Source organism: Aphelocoma coerulescens, chromosome 9 (assembly GCF_041296385.1).
Source record: "Aphelocoma coerulescens isolate FSJ_1873_10779 chromosome 9, UR_Acoe_1.0, whole genome shotgun sequence".
NCBI lineage: Eukaryota > Metazoa > Chordata > Aves > Passeriformes > Corvidae > Aphelocoma > Aphelocoma coerulescens.
The window spans coordinates 523,077-541,996 of NC_091023.1; the positions used below are offsets into that span (position 1 = coordinate 523,077).

An 18,920-nucleotide genomic window follows, 5' to 3' on the forward strand; every position below is an offset into this window, starting at 1 on the left:
AGGAAATAGCTGAACTGGGAATAGCTGCCATAGAAACAAGCCTGAGGTTTCTGGACACAGCAACTATAATCAAGGAAAATACTAGAATCAAGTGACATTTCCATCTATCCAGAGACTAAACAGAGATACGTGTGAGCATACATTTTTACATACACTCCCTACACACAGTGTGGGTATTACAGCTGCGTGGAAGATTTCTTCCCTCCTAAGCAGCGTGACTGTGCCTGTTTCTGCCAAAGCCCAGCATCAGAGCGCTCCATCTCCAGCCTACTTATGACCTTAGACCAGACCCTACACTAAATCCAGGCTATGGAATTTCTTAACAAGCCAGGCAACACACATTTATTTCATCTACTAAATCACCCTCAATGTAAAGTCAGAAAGATGTTATCAGCAAGAACTGTCAAACAACAAGCCTTAAACAAACTAAAACGTTCAGAATTCAAAACTGAGAAAGACACAAAACTGGAATTACTTTAATCCAGCAGCCAGCTGAACTAAACTTCTTAACCACACTAGAAACAGAAAGTTTCTCTTGTGGTAAAAACTTCTTACCACATTTACAAGGGGATTTTCCGGCTCCCCAGTACATGCTTTCCTAAACAATCAATCAGGGTCTGCTTTCAAACTGTTGTGGCTCAGCTTGGCAGTAGCTCCTAGGCCTTAAAGTGGAGGTTTTCTTAGCAGGAGAGAGGAGTTACATGAAGCAGCAGTATTTTTCTTAAAATATATTTGGTGGAGGAATACACAAACTGCATTCCTACTTGAACCTACAAAATGTTGTATTTACCTTTTTAGCTCCTAGCAATGTCCATGGTTATGAAAAGAGGAAAAAAAAAAAGAAAAGAAAAAGAAATACCTTTTTTATTCTGTGTCTTCTGGAAGTCACGTCAAAAGGAAAAAAAAAACAGAACCAAAAAACACCCCTATTGGATTAGACAAAAGGGACGCTCACCACACTCTTACCAACTAGTCTCCAACCTGCAAAATTATTTATGTTGGCAGCTATGTCAGCTGTCTTGGATCCCCAGGAAAAGCTATCAGCTGGCACATAAACACAAGCTTCCATTTAAATAGCAAACCTGTTTTGCATATAAGGGGTGGTTCCATGTGAGCCGGACAAACAATAGGGAAGCACTTTTACATTATCATAGTAATTAAGTAGGATATTTCTACCTGCATGGGTTGGCACACTGTGGCACAACTGTTGGCTCTATACAGTTCAGCATGCTGTCTTATTTCTTGGTCCTCTACTCCCCTGGTGCTGAGGAGGGCAAAGTTCCTCTAGTTGCAGCATGTGGACTCCCAGTGCCTTCTCTCAGAGTACTGAGCTGTGGGAAAGTTTGCCAAAAGAACCCACAAAATTGTTACAACCAACAGGTAATGGTGCTGTGATAATCTGACATTCTGGCTCCACACACCTCCAATCCATCAACATGTTCTTTCTGGATAAGAAATGGGTTAACACAGGAGTGCCCACACAGGGGTGCAGGAATGACATGCTGATGCATTCACGTGCAGCTCCCAGAGCCTCTGTGGGAGTTTTCCAAGGCCAAATTATCCCAGCAGCTGCAAGGAAGCAGCTACTAGGGGGAGCCAAGCAGGGGAACAGGGAGGAGAGTACAAGCCTAAGGTCACACCTGAGGAAGAAGGGGATGGCAGTACCCCTTCTCCCAGCTGTGCTCTGGCTGGCTGAGAGGCAGCATCTGGAGCTGTTGCAAGTGCCCATCATCAGAGATGACAGCAATATCCCATTTCTTTCTGCATCCCTTGCTTTCTCCTCCTCTCTACTGAGTTTCCATTGCTGCCATTAACACTTCTTGTCTTTGCAGTGAACTGAAAGAATGAGAATAACAGTCCTGTGAACAGATCTTGCTAGTCATGAAAAAAGAGGAAGAAAAGTCTCCTCATTTGATGGCAGTTGTGATTGACCTGTGCAAGCCATACAGGGAATTGCAAAGGTGTGGATTTACAACCAATCAAGTGACCAACAAAATTAAGGTAATGCTTCTGTATTACTCTGTTTCTCTTGAGCAACCCTGTATCCTTTCCTGTTCCAGAAGGAATGCCCATCTTACCTTGGCAAGCCATCAGAGGATGTCAGACTGGCAGAAAACTAATCCAGAAAAAAAAAAAAGTGAACAGTTTCTGCTAGGTCATTGTCCTGGACTGCATCAGAAAGAGTCCATCAAGCAGCAGAATCTGCAGTTGGAACAGGAGCATGAAGCTGCTGACAGGAGGAGCACACTCACCACCCAGACTGGCACTTAGCCATTGGATCTAATTAGCTGCATCATAAAACCACACCCCGTGTTTACGAACTGGGCAAGTAAAGTACTGCCTTAATTGGGGCATACAAGAGAAGACTGAGAACATTTTTATCTCACTGCTTGGAATCAAACAACAGGCAGTGTGAAGAGAAGTCCCTCCAGAGACAATGCCATTGATATCCACCAGATGCTTTCAACAGTGCCTCCTGGAGAAAATCCAGAGTCAAGTAAAGCAGAAGCAATTAATGGAGGAAGAGAGACACTGAAGAAGCTGCTAAGGTGCAGTCTGCCAGAAAGCCAGACGTGAATGATTGCTTTATGTATTTCTTCACCTTTTTTCTTCTCCCTGGCTAGCAGCAGTGTTATTCAGGTGATTTTTCTGAGTCACACCCTTGGCTTCTGCAGCCAGACAACTCATAAATACTCATTTGTTTAATAGAAATCACCTTTTCCAGCTGCAGCTTAAAACTTGTTGTCCATCTCTTCTCAGTGGAAGTCCCAAGTGTGGCTTGGTGTGGTGGCAATGGTTCCATGGGGTATGATGGCAGAATGCACATGGCAAAGTGGCTCTGCCTCTGGCCACCTCCCACCTCCCCTTATCATCTCTTCCTCTCTAAGTAGATTCCACACATTCCCCTGCAGCTGGCTGGGGTGCCCTGCCTTTGACCCACTCCCCAGGAGCAGTGTCAGTATCAGATGTGGCTGTGCAGAAGCTAATGGTCTAGAGTAGCTAAAACTACTACTAAAATGAAGGATGTGCTGCTTAGTCCTGCTGTGAGGTTAAACTGAGTGAATCCCAGTGCCTGTGCAGGACAGCCCCAAATATCATCGCGGGCACCCTGCAGTGCTTCCCTGCAGTCACCAACACCACTGCCAGCATCCAGGCTCCAGCACTGCTCTTCAGCCTCCAGCCCACAGCACAGACCTTTCTGTTAAAAGAAAAAGTACTTTTCCCAAACAACATGTTGTGTTCTGCAACTGTTTTACAAAACTGTTCCTTATTAACGATCAAAAATGGATGTCCCACTGTAGACATGCACAGCCTGATCCTCCCTCTTTCCTTTCAGTGTAAATCAAAATCAGTGTCACCACTGAAGTTTCAAACAGGTTCAGGTCTGAGGAGGATCAAGATCTTCCCTTCTATTGTTCCACACTTACTTCATTGCCCTTATATCTGATTGTTGTAATGAAAAAGTTTTAAAAAGGTTAAAAAATGCAAATGGGGTGTGTGGGTGCATTAATAAGAGGATATAAAAATAATGCAGAAGATAATATAATGACAGAATACTGAACAATGGAGCATTTGAATTTGGAGGACTGTGTTCGGTTTTGGGTGCCACCTCTTAGGAAAGACATGGCAATAGCTGCAAATGGAAGCTGAGGAAAAGAATTCAGAAGATAATGCTCGTGAGCATATGTGAAAAGAAATTAGCAGGAAAACAAGAGATGGTACGTTTAGTGAGTGACAGTCCATTAAAAATTGTCAATGTATATTTCCCTTGCAAAATGCTCAAACATGAATCCGTTGATTCCCAACACCATTAGAAAGGCAAGGCTGGCTCAGGTAATTCAGTGTTTTTGCTATGCTGTACAGTGTAGCTGCTGTTGTCAGGCAGCTGTAGTTAAAATCAAGGGGTTTGTGAGGTCAGATAATGTGAAGCAGCAATTACACAGCACTGCAAATTTTAAGTTAAAACACGATGTGCTGCTTTCCAGGCATTGGGGAATATGGTATCATTGGTGCAGAAGATAAATACTATAGACCTGGGATTTGACTAAAAGTTTGTTCTGTCAGGGGAGGAAAAAAAACAAGCAAGGAAAAGCCAAAGTAATAACAATTATGAATGTAACAGGCAAATGCTAATAACAGAGCTCTTTGGGAAACAGGTTGCACTGGAGGAGAAAACATCCACTGTTTTCTTTTAATGCCAATTCTAGTTAAGGAAAAGAGCCTCTGAGCACATTTGAGACCAGCACCTCGCTATCCTTATCAACTGTAGGAGCAACAGGCATGAGGAGCAAGTACTCTTTGGGTTTGTATTATTTCACACTCCACTGACTCCAGTTACGTTACTTTTGATTTCCATCAGGAGGAGTAAGCACAGAATCCTGCTGCCGGTGTCTCTCTCACAGTAAATACAACTTATTTCCTTACCTTGTGGAAAAAATTGGACAAAATCAAAAAAATATTCCCTTAACTCAAAGGGCAACAGCATCACCCCATAGGAGACCTGTAAGCCTTCTGGCACTCCATGGTGAGTCGTGGGTTTGTCACAGAGAAGCTTCCTCACCCTGTGAGAGACAACACCCAATAAATAGCCTGCCTATTATACACATTACACCATTTCTCCATTTACTTTAACCATTCGGAACACAAAAGAAAAATACACTTTATTTTTGTTAACAAAATGAATGGCACAATCTATGAGAAGCAAAGGAAGAGAGGTGGTGAGGTTTGAATACAAAAAGTGGATTGTAGAAGCAGGATTTATTTAGCTCTCAAAATAGCAACACTGAGAAGGAGTCACTGTAGCAATTTAATGACTGGAAAATGCAATAAAACCGTAGTTCCTTGCTTCATGTACTCTGCAGTGCTTGGACACTCAGATAAGCAGGTCTGAAGCACAAGGCTAGTTAGATTCACCCTGGGCAACTCTTGCAACAGAGAGGAGCTCAAATTCCATTGCATCCCTCATTCCTGAGTCCTGCCAGCTCTCAGACCAGGAGTGCACAGGCCTGATGGTGACCTTGATTAATCATTAGAGGATTAATTGCTGGCAGCCCTCTATGTCCAGGCCAGGCATTCAGCTGGTGTAAAGGGACATTGACACTGGTGACCATGAATCTTTCATGTCTGAGCTCAGATTAACCCAAGCTTAACTCAGTGAACATCTTCCATGGAGTAGGCTGGGCATACAGCTGCATTTTATAAAGAATAATGTTGTGACCAATTAAAATATTTTGAAATGAACAAGAGACTTGGCAAGTTCAGTGAACTTCAAATAGAAAATAAAAACCAAAGGAAAGACTAGCATCAAATTCATCAAATTCAAATTGGTGTGATTCTTTTTCTAAGAGTCAATCCAACTGCAGGCTTAAAAATACCGAGTTATCTGAGGATGAGGGAAAAATTCTCTCCCAGGTATAGCACTGATCTAAGCAATTGCTATTATTTGTCTTCTTTTGAAGCACTGGTCCTAAGTTGCCCCCAGAAGAGGGACATTCAAATCGTAGCAAGCAAGTAGCCTGGTAATAAGAAATTATTTCAAGAGGGGAAACTATCACAGGCATTTGAACTGATACAAAAAGCCTTAAAATAAAACCAGGCTGGCTCTGCTGTATCCACCCCAGTGCCCAGGTATGTGAACACACATGAAATTAAGAAATGGCAATCTAAAAATAGTCATAAACATTTAGGTCTTTTCATCTCAAATGGCTGTAAATAATGTAAAGCAAGAGCAGTTTCTCATCCAGTGGGCCTTAAAAGTGGAAGCAAATACTGTTTACTGTTTCCACTTACTTGAGTTTGCAGATCTGGACCGAAGTTTCGCCCAGTTGTTAAAGATTTATACGGGAGGTTTAACAATGCCCTGTCATTAAGCCTTGGCACAAGCAGTGCAAAGGACATTCAGGGCATATTTGTAGTGACTTATCTGAGTAAAGAGAAAGCTGTTCCTTTAAACTGTGTTTGCTGTGACTCTGGAAACTGAGCAAACAAAATCTGAGGGAAACTTTACTCTCAAGCAGAACTGACAGGAAGGTACAAGGACTGAAGGACAGCAAACTTCTGTAGGACATACCTGCCTCTGGATTCACAACTGATTTTCAAATCGCTAACAACTTGAGGGAGTTTAATTCAGACTTTTTGGATATACCTCATCCCGATGGCAAATGACAGACTGGCTCAGCCCCTGAGTGAAAGGTGAGTAAAATCCTGTTCTGGGGGGATGCTGGAAGAGGAACTGCCCGAGGAAGAAACCTCAGGCCACAAACAAAGGCACAAATCCAGTGCCCAAGAAAGAACTGACTTTGCTCTACAAGCAAAGCCACACTGAAGGAGTCCTGTGCAAGCCAGAGAGAGCACAGTCGTGACACTGTTGAAATACTGGCTGACAGAGAGGAGAGACACCACTGGCACAACTTGGCAGGCATAAAACCCACCACTCACAGGGAGGAAGCCTAGTCAGAGGAGAGACCCAGACTGCACAGGATGGCATTAATGTGACCAACTGAACAGCAAACATTCCCAAACCAACCAACCAACCAACCAACCAACCAACCAAGCTGTGTGCCTTTTTCCAGGGGCAGCACAAGCTGTGATTTTTCCTGTCAAACGTTTATGTGTGATCTTGCTTTAACAAAAATGTATAAATAAAGACAGGAAATATGAAAACCAGCCTGTTTTCCTCTTAACTCCAGGCTGATCCTTCCCCTGAGCCAATTTTTCCTTTCACTCTCAGGAGACCAATTGCTGTGAATCCAGTGTAACTGTGAACTCTGTCCCAGCAATTATGTATATTTTTAAATGCACAAAGTAAACAAGGACTCAAATTTCATAAGAACAGGCTAGCTCTTCTGATCTTAAACTATCAACAGATTTGACCGTTAGAGTGGAGCTGTCACTTTCAGACACTTTCAGTTGAAAGTAGAAAATTGCGCTAAAATAATGAAAACTGTTTAGATATTTTGCTGAACCTTCAAGAAGTACTAATCGGCTGACATCCATTTTAAGATATGGACAGGAATTTTATTCAGGGCTTATTTTCTACAGATTGAGATTGGGACTGTTAACTCCAATCCACTTTAAGAACAACTGTAAATACAGGAGTATGTGTGAAACACCACAGTAACTGCCAGACAAGAGGAACCCAAAGAACTCATTGCCCCACACTGCTATAATTTGGCAAGGACATTTGCAAGACAATGTAAAATGCTTTAACAATATAATTACCCTCATCTGTCCCTGAGTATGTGGCCAGTGCCTGGCGATTTCACTCATATTTTCCTTTTGAAAGTAGCTTGTTCTATGATTTCTATAGGCAATTATCATTTTTTCCCCCAGTAGTTATTGGAGGAAATAATTCATGTTTCCAAGCAGCACCCCATGGAAACTGCCCCATCATATCTAAAATAAGGAAAACTGACAAGACTCCATAAAGCCTGAAACAATCTGGAAGTCTCATCTCCCTCTTGCCTTCTCTTTCCTATGTGAAATCATCCTGGAAACAGATGTCTGTGAAAAAACAGGTCAAGCGTGTTACTCAATCTGCAAAACTTGGACTTTGCTGTTCCAAAAGGGAGCAATTCCTAAAACAAGAACCCTTTTTAGGAGCAGTTGCAGTCAGCTCAAATAAAAAGAACAAGAAGTCCACTGAGGAACTAGAAATCTAGACAAGATGCCTGCTATTCACTTGGGGACTGAAATGTAGAAAACATCAAATGACAAATAACCAAAACCAAGAGAATATTCAAAATGGTTCATTTTTTCCTTTAATTACAGTATTTTCCAGAGTTCTTTTGAGCACATCAGGTTATCTCATGTTATGCTCTTGCACTTGCATTGAGCTCCTGCTCAAGTAACTCAGAAGAAAAAAGAAGAAAAAAAGGAGTATTCACAAACTATAATGTACTGCTCCCAGTCTAGAGATGGGGAATTAAGACTCAGGAAACACTGACATGCTCAAGATTGCCCAGGGAACTGCAGCAGAGCTAAGAAATTATATCTACTCTCCCAGGACCTGATCCCGTGGCACAGCCATGAGATTCACTACCCTCATTCCAGCCTTCCTCCTTCTGTGCTTAAAAGCTGGGAATGAAGAGGAGGGTAACAACTGCTGTTAGAAGAAAGGATCCAGAGGGAAAGTTTTGCCAACCTTTCCCAGGGCTTGGGTAAAGTGGGCTACAGAATTACGGTTGCGGACACCATGGCACTAATTTGACAAAAAGATGGCAACTCCCTGTGGATATACAAGCAGCCAGAGCACTGCACATGTCCCTCATTTTCTTCAGAGCCATGCTGGCTAGTGCTGCAGCTGGCAAATTAGAGGCAACTGGGGAAGGCTTGGGGTTGATTGCCTAAGCCCTGGACTAGTCCCCCAGTACTGGGAGAGAAGAGGCTGCTCTGCATTGGGAGCTCAGTCCAGCAAGCTTCTCTTCCTGCCAGGGTCTAAAAAGGGCCATTCTGAAGGGGAAGTTTGCATTGGATGATGCTGTTTGCTGATGAGTTCCCAGAGTTGTGTATCAAGTGCTTTTCCTGAGTTACTGAAGACCCATGCAATCAGAGTAACAGGCTGTAAGAATAGAATCAGCTTATGTCATGTTTGAAATTAGCTGAAATTAGCTTGATGCAGTTGACAAGGATAGCCTGGTATAGCAGCTCTCCAAACCTGCCTGACTTTTCAAACCAGCAATAACCAGCCCGACAGGATTCTGATGTCTCAGTGACTTCTGGCTCCCTTGCAGCTACACATTTGCAAGCAGATTCACCAAACAGGCACTCCTTGGACCCTCCACCCAATAAACACTGAGGGAGGAAAAAGAGAGAGCTCTACTATTTCTTGATCAACAAAATTAGCCTTCACTTTCCCTGCTTCTGTATGGAAGCTTTCAAATGAAAAACCCTATGATTTCTTACCTCTCTGCAGTGCAAACAACCATCCATGCTCATTTCTTCCATAACAAGCGTCTCATACGCAACCAGCAAATCTAGAAATAGAAGTGGGCATCATTATATTTTTCCCCAGGAGCAGCACAGGTCTTGTCTGCCCAAGGGACACTTGGCCTGTCTGCTTACTAATGAGTCTGTCTTGAAAAGCTTCAACCAAGACATCTGTTAATCCTCCTTTTCTAAGTGTCCTAGCATTAGTAAACCTTTCTGCTTTCAGCAAGGCATTACGCCCTGGATATTATTTCTTGTACTATGTTTTTGACTAAATCATTTCATCAGAGACTAAAGCTTCTATACCTTAGTCCTTTTAAGTTTTTTAAGTTCTAAGTTGCATACACATTCCGTGGCTAGAAGGCTTCACACAGCCCAAACAGAACAAACAAAAAGGAGCAAGGACTTGCAACTCCCACGTGCAACCCTGCAAAACAGAAGAGATCATCAGGCAGACTGCTGAGAGCCTTCCTGTGTACGTAATTGCATAGTACATTGGTATCTCCTGCTTTGAGGCTACATCCTGTGATTTGCCCCTAAGCCCTGAGCTAATAATTGTGTACTCCCCCCAGCCTAGGAGATGCAGTGATTTGGTTTTTAATTATTCACTTACCTTCCAGAGATAAGCCTGGAAAACCTCAAGAGTTTTCAACCACAGCTACTTAGCAATAATTTCACTAGTATCCTCTCAGCAGAAATAAGGAATGGGATGGCATCAATGACAAGAACATTTCAAAAAACGGCAGGAAGAAGGAAAGGGGTCTTCCTCAAGAGGCAGGAGTTCTTGTTAGTGGAGAGATGTCAGTGATGTCAGCACTGTCAGAAGAACAAGGATGAGTTTTATACATTTTACTTCTCAGGACTCAAAATCTTCAAGCAAAGATGCATTTTCACCATTGCATGTGTAAGAATTTAAGGAAAGAAATAGAAATAAGGTCAGATTTTTTTTAATTAGTTTTATAATAAAAAGCAGAAGAGTTTGTAGATTTCCACTTGTGCTCTTCTGTATGCTCTAAAAATGAGGTTGATTCCTTCTACACAGCTGGAGAGCACGTGTGTGTTTGTATATGCGTATATATGTACATATACACATACGTAGAATAGCTCCAGAGGCGAAATTCTTTAACATCTTAGCTACTGCCCATGGCTACACCTACTACATGAGACCCAGGGGATGAAGCATGGAATTCAATGGGATAGAGCTGGACCACTCACTGGGATGCATGGATTGAGCAGGGATGACATTTAGTAATGGCATACAAGAAAACACATCATTTTAGGTAATTATTCTTGAATCATAAAGAATCAGTAAACAGTAAGAAAGATAAACCATGCTGCAGCAGAAAAATATGCAGCTTTTTAGTGTTATTTTTTAAGTATATATTGATATATATGAGTTAATTTTTACGAAGTAGTGAAATAGTCCATGTTTCATGCAGAGGGAATTGTATGAAGGCATGTATCCTCTTCTGTTGTGTAGTAACATTTTTAGAACACACTTATTTGGTGTCCCTGTTGACACATGGCTTACCTTTATGCATAGAACTTCCCACAATGCCGGACTTAATTCCAGAAACATTTTTAGATCTAGCAAGAACATTTGAGTCATTTTCAGCCACTTTAAATGTACTGGTTTCTCTCTCCATCCCCATTCACTTGGTCTCAGGGTTTCGGAAGCACATGGTTTGGAGGATTTATTATGTGAGTCCAATGTATTTAGTTTTAGTCTCTGAAATGTTTCTAAAACAGGTACTCTGTAACATATGTGCAAGACATAAATGGTTTCTTTCTCACAAAACTGTAATGAACTATATAATTCTGTCTTGGTTTTGCTTGCTATAAATAAGGTACCGGCCCTAAATCATGGCAATAGAACCATTATGTTAGCTTCCTCAGCTGAAAGACTATCTCAAAATTGGAGTGGTTGTAGTTTGATTCTGTTAAGGCTGGTTATAGAATTCAATCTTATTTACAAGATAAGTACAAAATGTTTGATTTCTGGAAACGTGTGGGGTCAAACTGTTTGATGTTCTTTCTGCCAGCATTCCCAAACTTATTGTCTAATTTTCTCTGGCTTCTGCTGTGAACTTCTTTGGTCCTTGTCTCACTTTCTGGTCAGTCTGTTCTCAAGCTCCACCTGTTTGTCTCCACCTCTGTGCCTTAATCAAATAATACTTTGGCCTTGCACCTAAATAGTTGAAATTCCTTTGTGAAATGTCATGTACCTTGCTCTGGACAGGGACATGTACGTAACTGTCTTTTGCCACCACCTAATAGAAAGGGTCAGGATTGTGAACGCTTCCAAGGATGGCAATCCCAACCAGTAACAGTGAAAATATAAATATTTGTGTAGTCAGGCAGCTCAGGGCCATGTGAGCATTAGGGTAAGATGTTACCATGCCTGTAGATCCTTCTGCTGGAAGTCAGTCCCCCTGGGGCAGGGGTACCTCAGCAGGACATGTGAGAGCACCAAATTCACACTGGCTCCAAGTCTGTGCCTTCATCTCAACCACTGATGAGGCTAAATGAATTCATAGCTGCATCTGCTGAGAGCTAAATCTGCCAGAGCCTAGGGCTGAGTCTGTGGGTGTTACTATTCCCCTGACTCAGACAGAAATATCTCTCGATGCAAATGCAGGCCTGAGCTTGTGCAGAGCCCCAGAGCCTCCATCAGAGTCCTCTTGCATGTGGCACTCCTTAAGGGATTGGCACCCGCATGAGCAAGAGCGGCTGCTGATGAGTAAGGCCTGCTGCTGGATTTTGGACTGTGCTGCATACCAACAGAGCTGGGTTTGCCTCATTATCATGCAGAGTGAAAGAGTTTAGAGATGACATTCCACTCCAATTAAAACCAAGTAAGATGGAAAAAAGTCACTGTCTCATACATGAGCAGGGATGTAATGGGGGACTGTTGCTGGCAGGAGGCAGAGGTTTGGTTTTGGTTTGCACAAGACTTTAAGAAAAGCGTTTTTAAATGAAACCATTAAGATGCAGCTAAATTGGCATTTGCATGTACATTAAGACAGTTTTTAAAGAAGAAATATTAAAGGAGCCATGTTATTTATAAGGGCTTGAAGTCAAAATTTTGTCTTAAAACCACTCTATCTGCTTCATCAAATATACATGAAAGGTGCATCCCTATATTCAGCATACAAAACCTTTCAGATGAGTCATTAATAGGGCTTTTATACTTGTAACTACTTCAACACATAAAAAGGAAGAAAAGATTTAAGATCTTCTGCCTTTCTACAGCACAAACACACTACAGCCAAGACAGCAATTTCTGCATTGAGCCCCAAAACTTTCTGTGGAGCTAGATATGATTTAAAGGGGCATCCAACCATGGATGGATTTGAGCTGATGGGAAGACTAACACAGCACTAGGTAACTCAGAGTAGGGGTTCATTGGCCTGTGTGCTGAGAGCATCCACCTGCATACTTTGAGTGGCCACTCAGACACATCAATACTGTTATCTTTATTCCTGGTGGTGGTAGGGACACATTATACAATCAGACAAGGGCAATTCTTCTGTGACTGTATGTCCCTATATAGGCCAACCATTCAGTCAAGTTGTATTCATACCTGTTATTTCCTGCTTTGAAACATCCCTGAGTTACAAAGCTGGAAATTTCAGTCTGTCTCTAGTATTAATTAAGCAATCTTCATTACCCTTCCAGGCTGGGCAGCGTTGTATAATATCAGCAAATTGAGCAGTTTTCATTTCAAAATCCTTGTGTTAACTTCCTTATTACAGTACTTAACACTTTTCAGTCAGCCAATACACCTCCCCACTTTAAAGAGGAATTAGGAATTTAATGAAGGACTGGATTCACCAGCAAGGAGAGCCACTAGTCCCATCCTGCTGCACCCCTTCCATCGCAGGGAAGGCTGAGAGCAGGGAGCCAGACAAGTCCCACACAAATGATTGCCTTGTGGCAGTGGAAGAGAGGGTGCAGAAAAAAATCCTCCTGGAGACACAGGCTCTCAGATCAGGGCCAGCACCAGGCACACCAAAACAGCCCATTATCCAGGGCAGCAAAGTATTAGGGAGGCAAAGCATCCATGATCCAGCTGCATGCTCTGCTGTGCTGGAGGTCTGGAAAACTGCCGCTGAGAGAGGGGCCAGGGCATATGGAGCAGCAGGTTTGGCAGAGAAGGAGGTGGCTCTTTCCAGCAGCTCAGACACCACTTGCACCCCTCCTGTCTCAGCAACAGCTGAGGCAGCCAGCCTGGCTTTCCAGGGCTGCCAGCCCCCGGCACCTCCCTCTGCTACCAGTGCCCACCAGGGCTGCCACCAGTGACAGACCACACAGTCTGCCTCTGCCACGACTCGTTCAGCTGTGCCCACCTGGCACATCGTGGGATGAGGGAGAGATGCTCAACTGGTGCCAGAATGTACCTCCTGCTCCGGACTCCCACATCAAGCTGCCCAGAATAAACCCATTTCAAATACCTGCAGGTCTGCACAGCTGCAATCTCAGCTTTCAATCTGCAGCTTCTGCTACTAAAAACATTCTTATCTTTGATTAGCCCTAACTGGTTAACAGAAGTTACACCTAATACACCTTTGATACATCTGATACCCTTCAAATCCCTCTAAGTCCACCCTATACAGTAGTCACATCCACAGCCAGCCCATGCCTTGAAAACACCTCCGGTCCCACCCTCCCAGAGCCAGCAGTGGTCCCTGTTTTCTACACACATCCATGTGGCCAGGTCCACATTGCTCTAGGAACCTGAGTCCCTTTTACAGCTTGTATTAGCATCTTACTCAACACCCCTGAGTTCAGCTGTTCCTGTACAAATTCATGGCATTTGCTGGTAAATGCCAGTTTTTTACATAAGCAAGTAAAATTTCTATACAGTCAAATTCCTGGAGGCTGGATTACGTGTGAGTCAAAATGCATATTTCTAGCATTGTTGTATGCACATCATTTGCTGGTTTCACTGTTGTTATCTTTCCCTTTTCTCTACAGACTGCTAACTTTGGTCTCCATGAACTCCAGGGAAGTATGTTTGTCTGCAAAGCACACTCAGGTGGGTGATGATTCAAGCCATGTGATTTCAAGGTGGCATATGAATATACTTGGGAGGGGTTACTCCTGACAAAAGACTTGGCACTCACCTACCTGTGACTGTCAGAGATGAATACCTTCTTCAAAAATTCTCTACAAACACTCAGACAGGGATAGTTAAGGTCCACACCTGCTTGAGCCATTCATTTTCTGTCACTGAATTGTTTGACTGCTACCAGAATAACGTAATACTAAATTTGAATACATCCTTTAAACATATCCCTAGTTTTTTAATACAGCTAAACAACTGGAAAAGTCAGGATTGTTTGGTTGACATAGCAGTAAATGGTTTCTCACTAATTTCTTAGAGTATCAATTTTGAAATTAGAAGTATTGACTTGAGAAATGCATTCTGTTCTTGAATTCTTCATTGAATAAAGTAAAAACCAGTATATATTGTTTATAACTACCACACTAAACAAGTGCCCCCTCTGCCTCTCAGAAAACATGAAAGTCTCTCTCTCTCATCCACTGTGATATTCACTTCTGGTCAAGCATCTTGTTTGTTAGGGACTGTTTGATAAACTGGAAACAAGTTAATTTTTCAAGATGGGTGCCCTTCACTCCTCTGATGAACAAAAGAAGCAGTATCTGGCAAAGATAAGCACATGGGTTTGCCAGGGGTACTGAACACATAGGTCTGTCTTGGACAACCCAGCAGAGTGTCACCTGGCCGTGCAGGGGGCTCCTTCTCTGCCAAGGACCTTTGTAAAAGCCCAACAATGACATCCATGTACTCTCATATTCACCAGATAGGTGAAAGGGGAAAACAGTGTTCCCCATGCACACGTGTGCATCTCTTTGCCTAATGATCCCTTTGGACATTTGCATGGTTTTGAAACTACTCCTGTCTGGTGAGCAGCTCTTGTGAAAACTCTAACCATTTTTAAAAAAAAAAACAGCAGCAGCAATTTGCAAAGCATTGCAAGCTATGTCAGCTTTGCAATGGTCATGAGAGAGACAGGTCCCAGCCTGAGTCACATGGACAAGGGGTGGCCGCTTGAAGCAGCACAGAGGAACTTTGATGTAGAGGAGATTGTTGCAGGTTCATGTCCTTGAGTGCCAAGGCAGAAAATAATCTATAGAAGATAAATAAATAAAATTTAGCAATTGTTTGAGATTGGGGTTAAGTAGGATTACAGCTGTAATATTAATTGTGGTCCAGTTAGAAGATATACTTCCATCACAGCTGCAAGGATCAAGCCTTTGGGGCTCTAGTCTTGGGACAGAAAGAAAGGCATGGGAAAAGAAATAGCCTCTTCTTTCTTTTCAAACTGTCTCCAACAGCAGCTGTGTTTATTCCATTGTTCCACACACTCACAAAAAAAGAAACAGGCTTAGTGAATCTCTGTACCTCAGAGTAGTTTACAAACCAAACTTAACACTACCAACAACAAATAGGTCCTTCATACGCTTCCATTAGCACTGGAAACAGTACCAGAGCAACCACCATAGCTCCAAACAGTCCAAAAGGCAGAACTGAAGTCAGGATCCAAATTTAGAGCTGCATGCTGTGGTTCAGGTTATGAAAGAAGAAAGCACACTTTCTCCTCTGTAGAGCCAGGAAGCTCATGCCCAGCGCATGGTTTCAGGGAGTGACCCTCCCTTTATAAGGATAAATCATAGGGCCTTCAAAAATATTGGAAAGCAGAGGATTCACACATGATGTCTCAACTGTCCTTGATGTCCCAGGGTCTCCTGCAGCAACTCTGGGGACAAGCATGGGAAATGTCTGTGGAACACATGAGTTCATAGAGATTGAAGAAGACCCAGAAAAAAATTGAAACACTTCCTTTCTAAGCTATCTTGTGTCTTGGATATACTGTAACATAAAAAAACAGTGATACATGTGACTTCTTAAAACAGCATCTGCCTAATCCACAGCACAGTTTTATGCCCTTCTCTCAGCCTGCTGTCAATTTTACATTCACATTTCCCATATAGCATCCCTTTCTTCTACTCATGACAGCCCCATCAGTCACAAAATCATGTTATACACTCAGAAAGACTTTGACAGCTGAAAGAATTCAGCAAAGGACCAGAGAATGCTTAAGTAATCTGTTCACATTTTACCCAGTCCTGCAAAGGCTGAAGGATCAACTGATGTTTTGCTGTTGTGATGTGCCTCCTAAAAATTCTTGGGAGTCCTGGCATAGTCCACGTACTGACACATAGAGCAGAGGATTTCTGTGCTGAAGTCCCTGTGTCACTGAGAAGGTACACTGGCACTTAAGGGGAACTCTGGGAAACCAAATCAAGCCTTTGAACTATATAATCTCCTCTACCTTCCTTCTCGACAGTTATGGATTTTTCTTCATTTACCTGCATGGCAGGAGTGAATGCTGTTGATAAGTATTAGAAGGCACCCAGCCCTGTAAAAGGCATTAATTCTTCTATTACATAGAGAAGTACATGGATAATAGATTTACAGAGCTGTCTCCTCAGCTTTTACTTTCTATTCCATTACATTTTCACCCTCATAAAAAAGGACATGACCACTATCTGTTAGACACTCTAAATCAACCAGTAATCTACTGCTCACAAATTACAAAAGGGAGTGAGTGTCAACTGAGAAAATACAACATTTTTCCAGTAACATCTGTCATATGTCATGGAATGACAACCATGAGCATGTCAAAGCAATATTCAGGACATTAGAATAAGGCTTGTAAGGTGATGACCTCAGAATGATCTCCAGTAAAAAGTCCTGTAAAGTTCCCGTTATCCTAAACAGATGATGGACTATGGCCTCTGAACTAACCAGAACTTTGTTCTCTCTTCTCCTGTTACATTCTGTTTTGTTTGTCTCCCTCCAGCTCTGATTCAGACAAAGCTGATGGAGTTGTGGAGGCTACCTGTCTTCTGCTGCTCTGCTGCTGATCCACCATCTCAACTGCCATAGAGACAAGCTCTGGAAGCCATGGACGAGCACGGGAGAGAAGCCACCCACAGGCTCTCTACCGGTGGGCTCCGGCAGGGCCATTCTCAGCACGTACTAAGAGAGTCGGGTTCGGTCTCTGGAGGTGAGGAAGAGTCAGCAGGTGCTAACCCAGTGACCCACGAGGGGGACTTGCACACACGTTACATTGCTATTCAAAGAAATTCCAGGTACTACCGATCCATGAGGCTGCCGAACAGAGGGAAAAGAAAGACTTCGAGAGAGGCCATGCACATGGGGCATGCTACAGGTGAGTACTGACCCAAACAGCATTATGCTTCCTTTTCCAGTGAGATTAGGAACTAGAGGAGTCAATAGAACAGAAAAAGGACAGGGAAGATAGAAAGCAGCTCAGCAGTCAGCACATAACAGAACACCTCTGCCCTACAGCAACAGCTGGCAGAGGAGGGCCATCCTTCTTTGCTCAGCTTGGAAATGTAAAATGGTTGGATGTTTAAAGACACTTCATGACAGAGAATCTAAACATATGTGGGACTCTGCACTGCCACCCCTCTGCTCTGTAAGAGAAAAATAACTTAGACATGAAGCTGTCAGTGAAGTAGGGACTTCTTCAGCATACAGAAAGCACATATTCAAAAGTAGAGAAAACAGTCAGCAAAAACAGAGGAAATTGCAATGGCTCCTTATGAGGGAGGAACAAGACTTCTCTGAAAGTGAAGTTACTGGCACTTTGCACTGAAGAGAGCTGTAAGAAACACCTAGGCTCCCTTTGAACAAGGAGGCTGAAATAACAGGAACACCATCCAGAACATACCTGCATTCAGCCATGGCTTCAGAAGAAAAGGAATGAGTTGGCTCATTGGCTCTCAGTAGAGAGCATGACTGAAAGGCCAGGCTGTCACAGAGCTGGAACCTTATCTGAGCAGATATCTGTGAAAGAAGCAAGAGAAAGATAGGAGAAATGAAGAGAGCCAGGAAACGAGCTACTGCAACACATTGGGAAGCACTGGAAACCGGGCTGCGTGAAGGAAATTGAAGTGGTTTTAATCAAAGTCTTAATGGGAGAGACCTGGAACTGGGAACATAGAAAACACCCTTTGCTTCCATCTCCCAGGTGCTCAGAGAAACCAAATTTTATAACCCCTTCGCAGCAAAGTTACCTGTCCTATCTTCAGGTTATAATCTAACAGAATCAATGCACTGGACTCTGAACTTTGGATAGCTGTATGAATCAAAATGACACACCACTGATGATGTTCCACTGCTGTGCAAACCACTGAAAGCTATTGCTTTGTTATGTAGCAGTAAAGCCATGTCTTCAGCTCCTGAAAGTAGATCAAGTTCCTTAAGAAAAAAAAGAACGTCCTCCACCCCCAAAATAAAAGAGGTCTGGGAAATGTCCCCAAGAAAATAGGTGTGTCCTGCATGCCTCGCCACGGGAGCCATGCTATTTCAGCAGTATAAAGGTCCATTCAACCCTGTGGCATGGGCAGAAGGAAAATTCCCTCCTGTCTCCAAGTTTCCAAGCAGACAGCAGCAAAGAGCTCCTGTTTAATATTCTGCTACTGTCGCGATGAGGTTTGTGGATAAACTGAGCGTTGCCTATGCCAGAGCAGAGCTGCTCTCCACCCTGCGGGTGCAGACAGGACCAGAGCAGAGCCACCCTCTCCCCGCCTCCCACCGCACTGCTGCAAAGCGAGCACAGCCCAGACCCGCCCTCCCTCCTGCTCCCGGGTGTCACAGCGTCCCCACAGCTGCCGAGGAGGTCCTCACCCCTGCGACCTGCAGCTGCCAGTGCAGCAGCACCAGCACAGAAGGACGCACCTTCTTCATACACCTGCAGCGTCATGGCATCAGGACGCTGGCACAGGAGGACATCCCTTATGTCTGGCCAGTGTCATTGAGGACGGACAAGCTAAGAGAAGGGCTTCTCTCTTAGCAACTCATTAGAGCATCCACGAGGCTGACCTGCGCTTCTCTGCCACTCCCCTCCCTGTATTGCCACTACTGAAACAGG

The 18,920-nt window shown here is 43.3% G+C and overlaps 2 protein-coding genes across 15 annotated transcripts in view; one reads left to right on the top strand and one right to left on the bottom strand.

Moving 5' to 3' along the window:
- Positions 1 to 18,920, bottom strand: part of NEU2 (neuraminidase 2) — a 40,108-nt gene that overhangs the window by 5,290 nt on the left and 15,898 nt on the right. For 2 of the 14 annotated variants that reach the window (XM_069024947.1, XM_069024949.1), the window contains 3 exons: positions 17,718 to 17,833; positions 9,542 to 9,744; positions 8,905 to 8,975 (listed from right to left, as the gene is read on the bottom strand). The exons of 8 other annotated variants lie outside the window; for them this stretch is intronic. In XM_069024947.1, the coding sequence (XP_068881048.1) occupies positions 8,905 to 8,927 (23 nt within the window). In that variant the 5' untranslated portion in view covers positions 8,928 to 8,975; positions 9,542 to 9,744; positions 17,718 to 17,833. Of the gene's footprint in view, positions 1 to 966; positions 1,135 to 1,176; positions 1,332 to 2,078; positions 3,933 to 8,904; positions 8,976 to 9,541; positions 9,745 to 17,717; positions 17,834 to 18,920 lie in introns of those variants that run through there. 4 more of the 14 variants (XM_069024948.1, XM_069024938.1, XM_069024951.1 and 1 more) reach the window with 4 other exon arrangements.
- NGEF (neuronal guanine nucleotide exchange factor) overlaps positions 6,038 to 18,920 on the top strand; it is a 48,854-nt gene continuing 35,971 nt past the window's right edge. Inside the window, exons 1-3 of the mRNA XM_069024935.1 lie at positions 6,038 to 6,192; positions 13,906 to 13,966; positions 16,821 to 17,192. Coding sequence (XP_068881036.1) covers positions 16,925 to 17,192 — 268 coding nt within the window. The 5' untranslated portion in view covers positions 6,038 to 6,192; positions 13,906 to 13,966; positions 16,821 to 16,924. The remainder of the gene's footprint in view (positions 6,193 to 13,905; positions 13,967 to 16,820; positions 17,193 to 18,920) is intronic.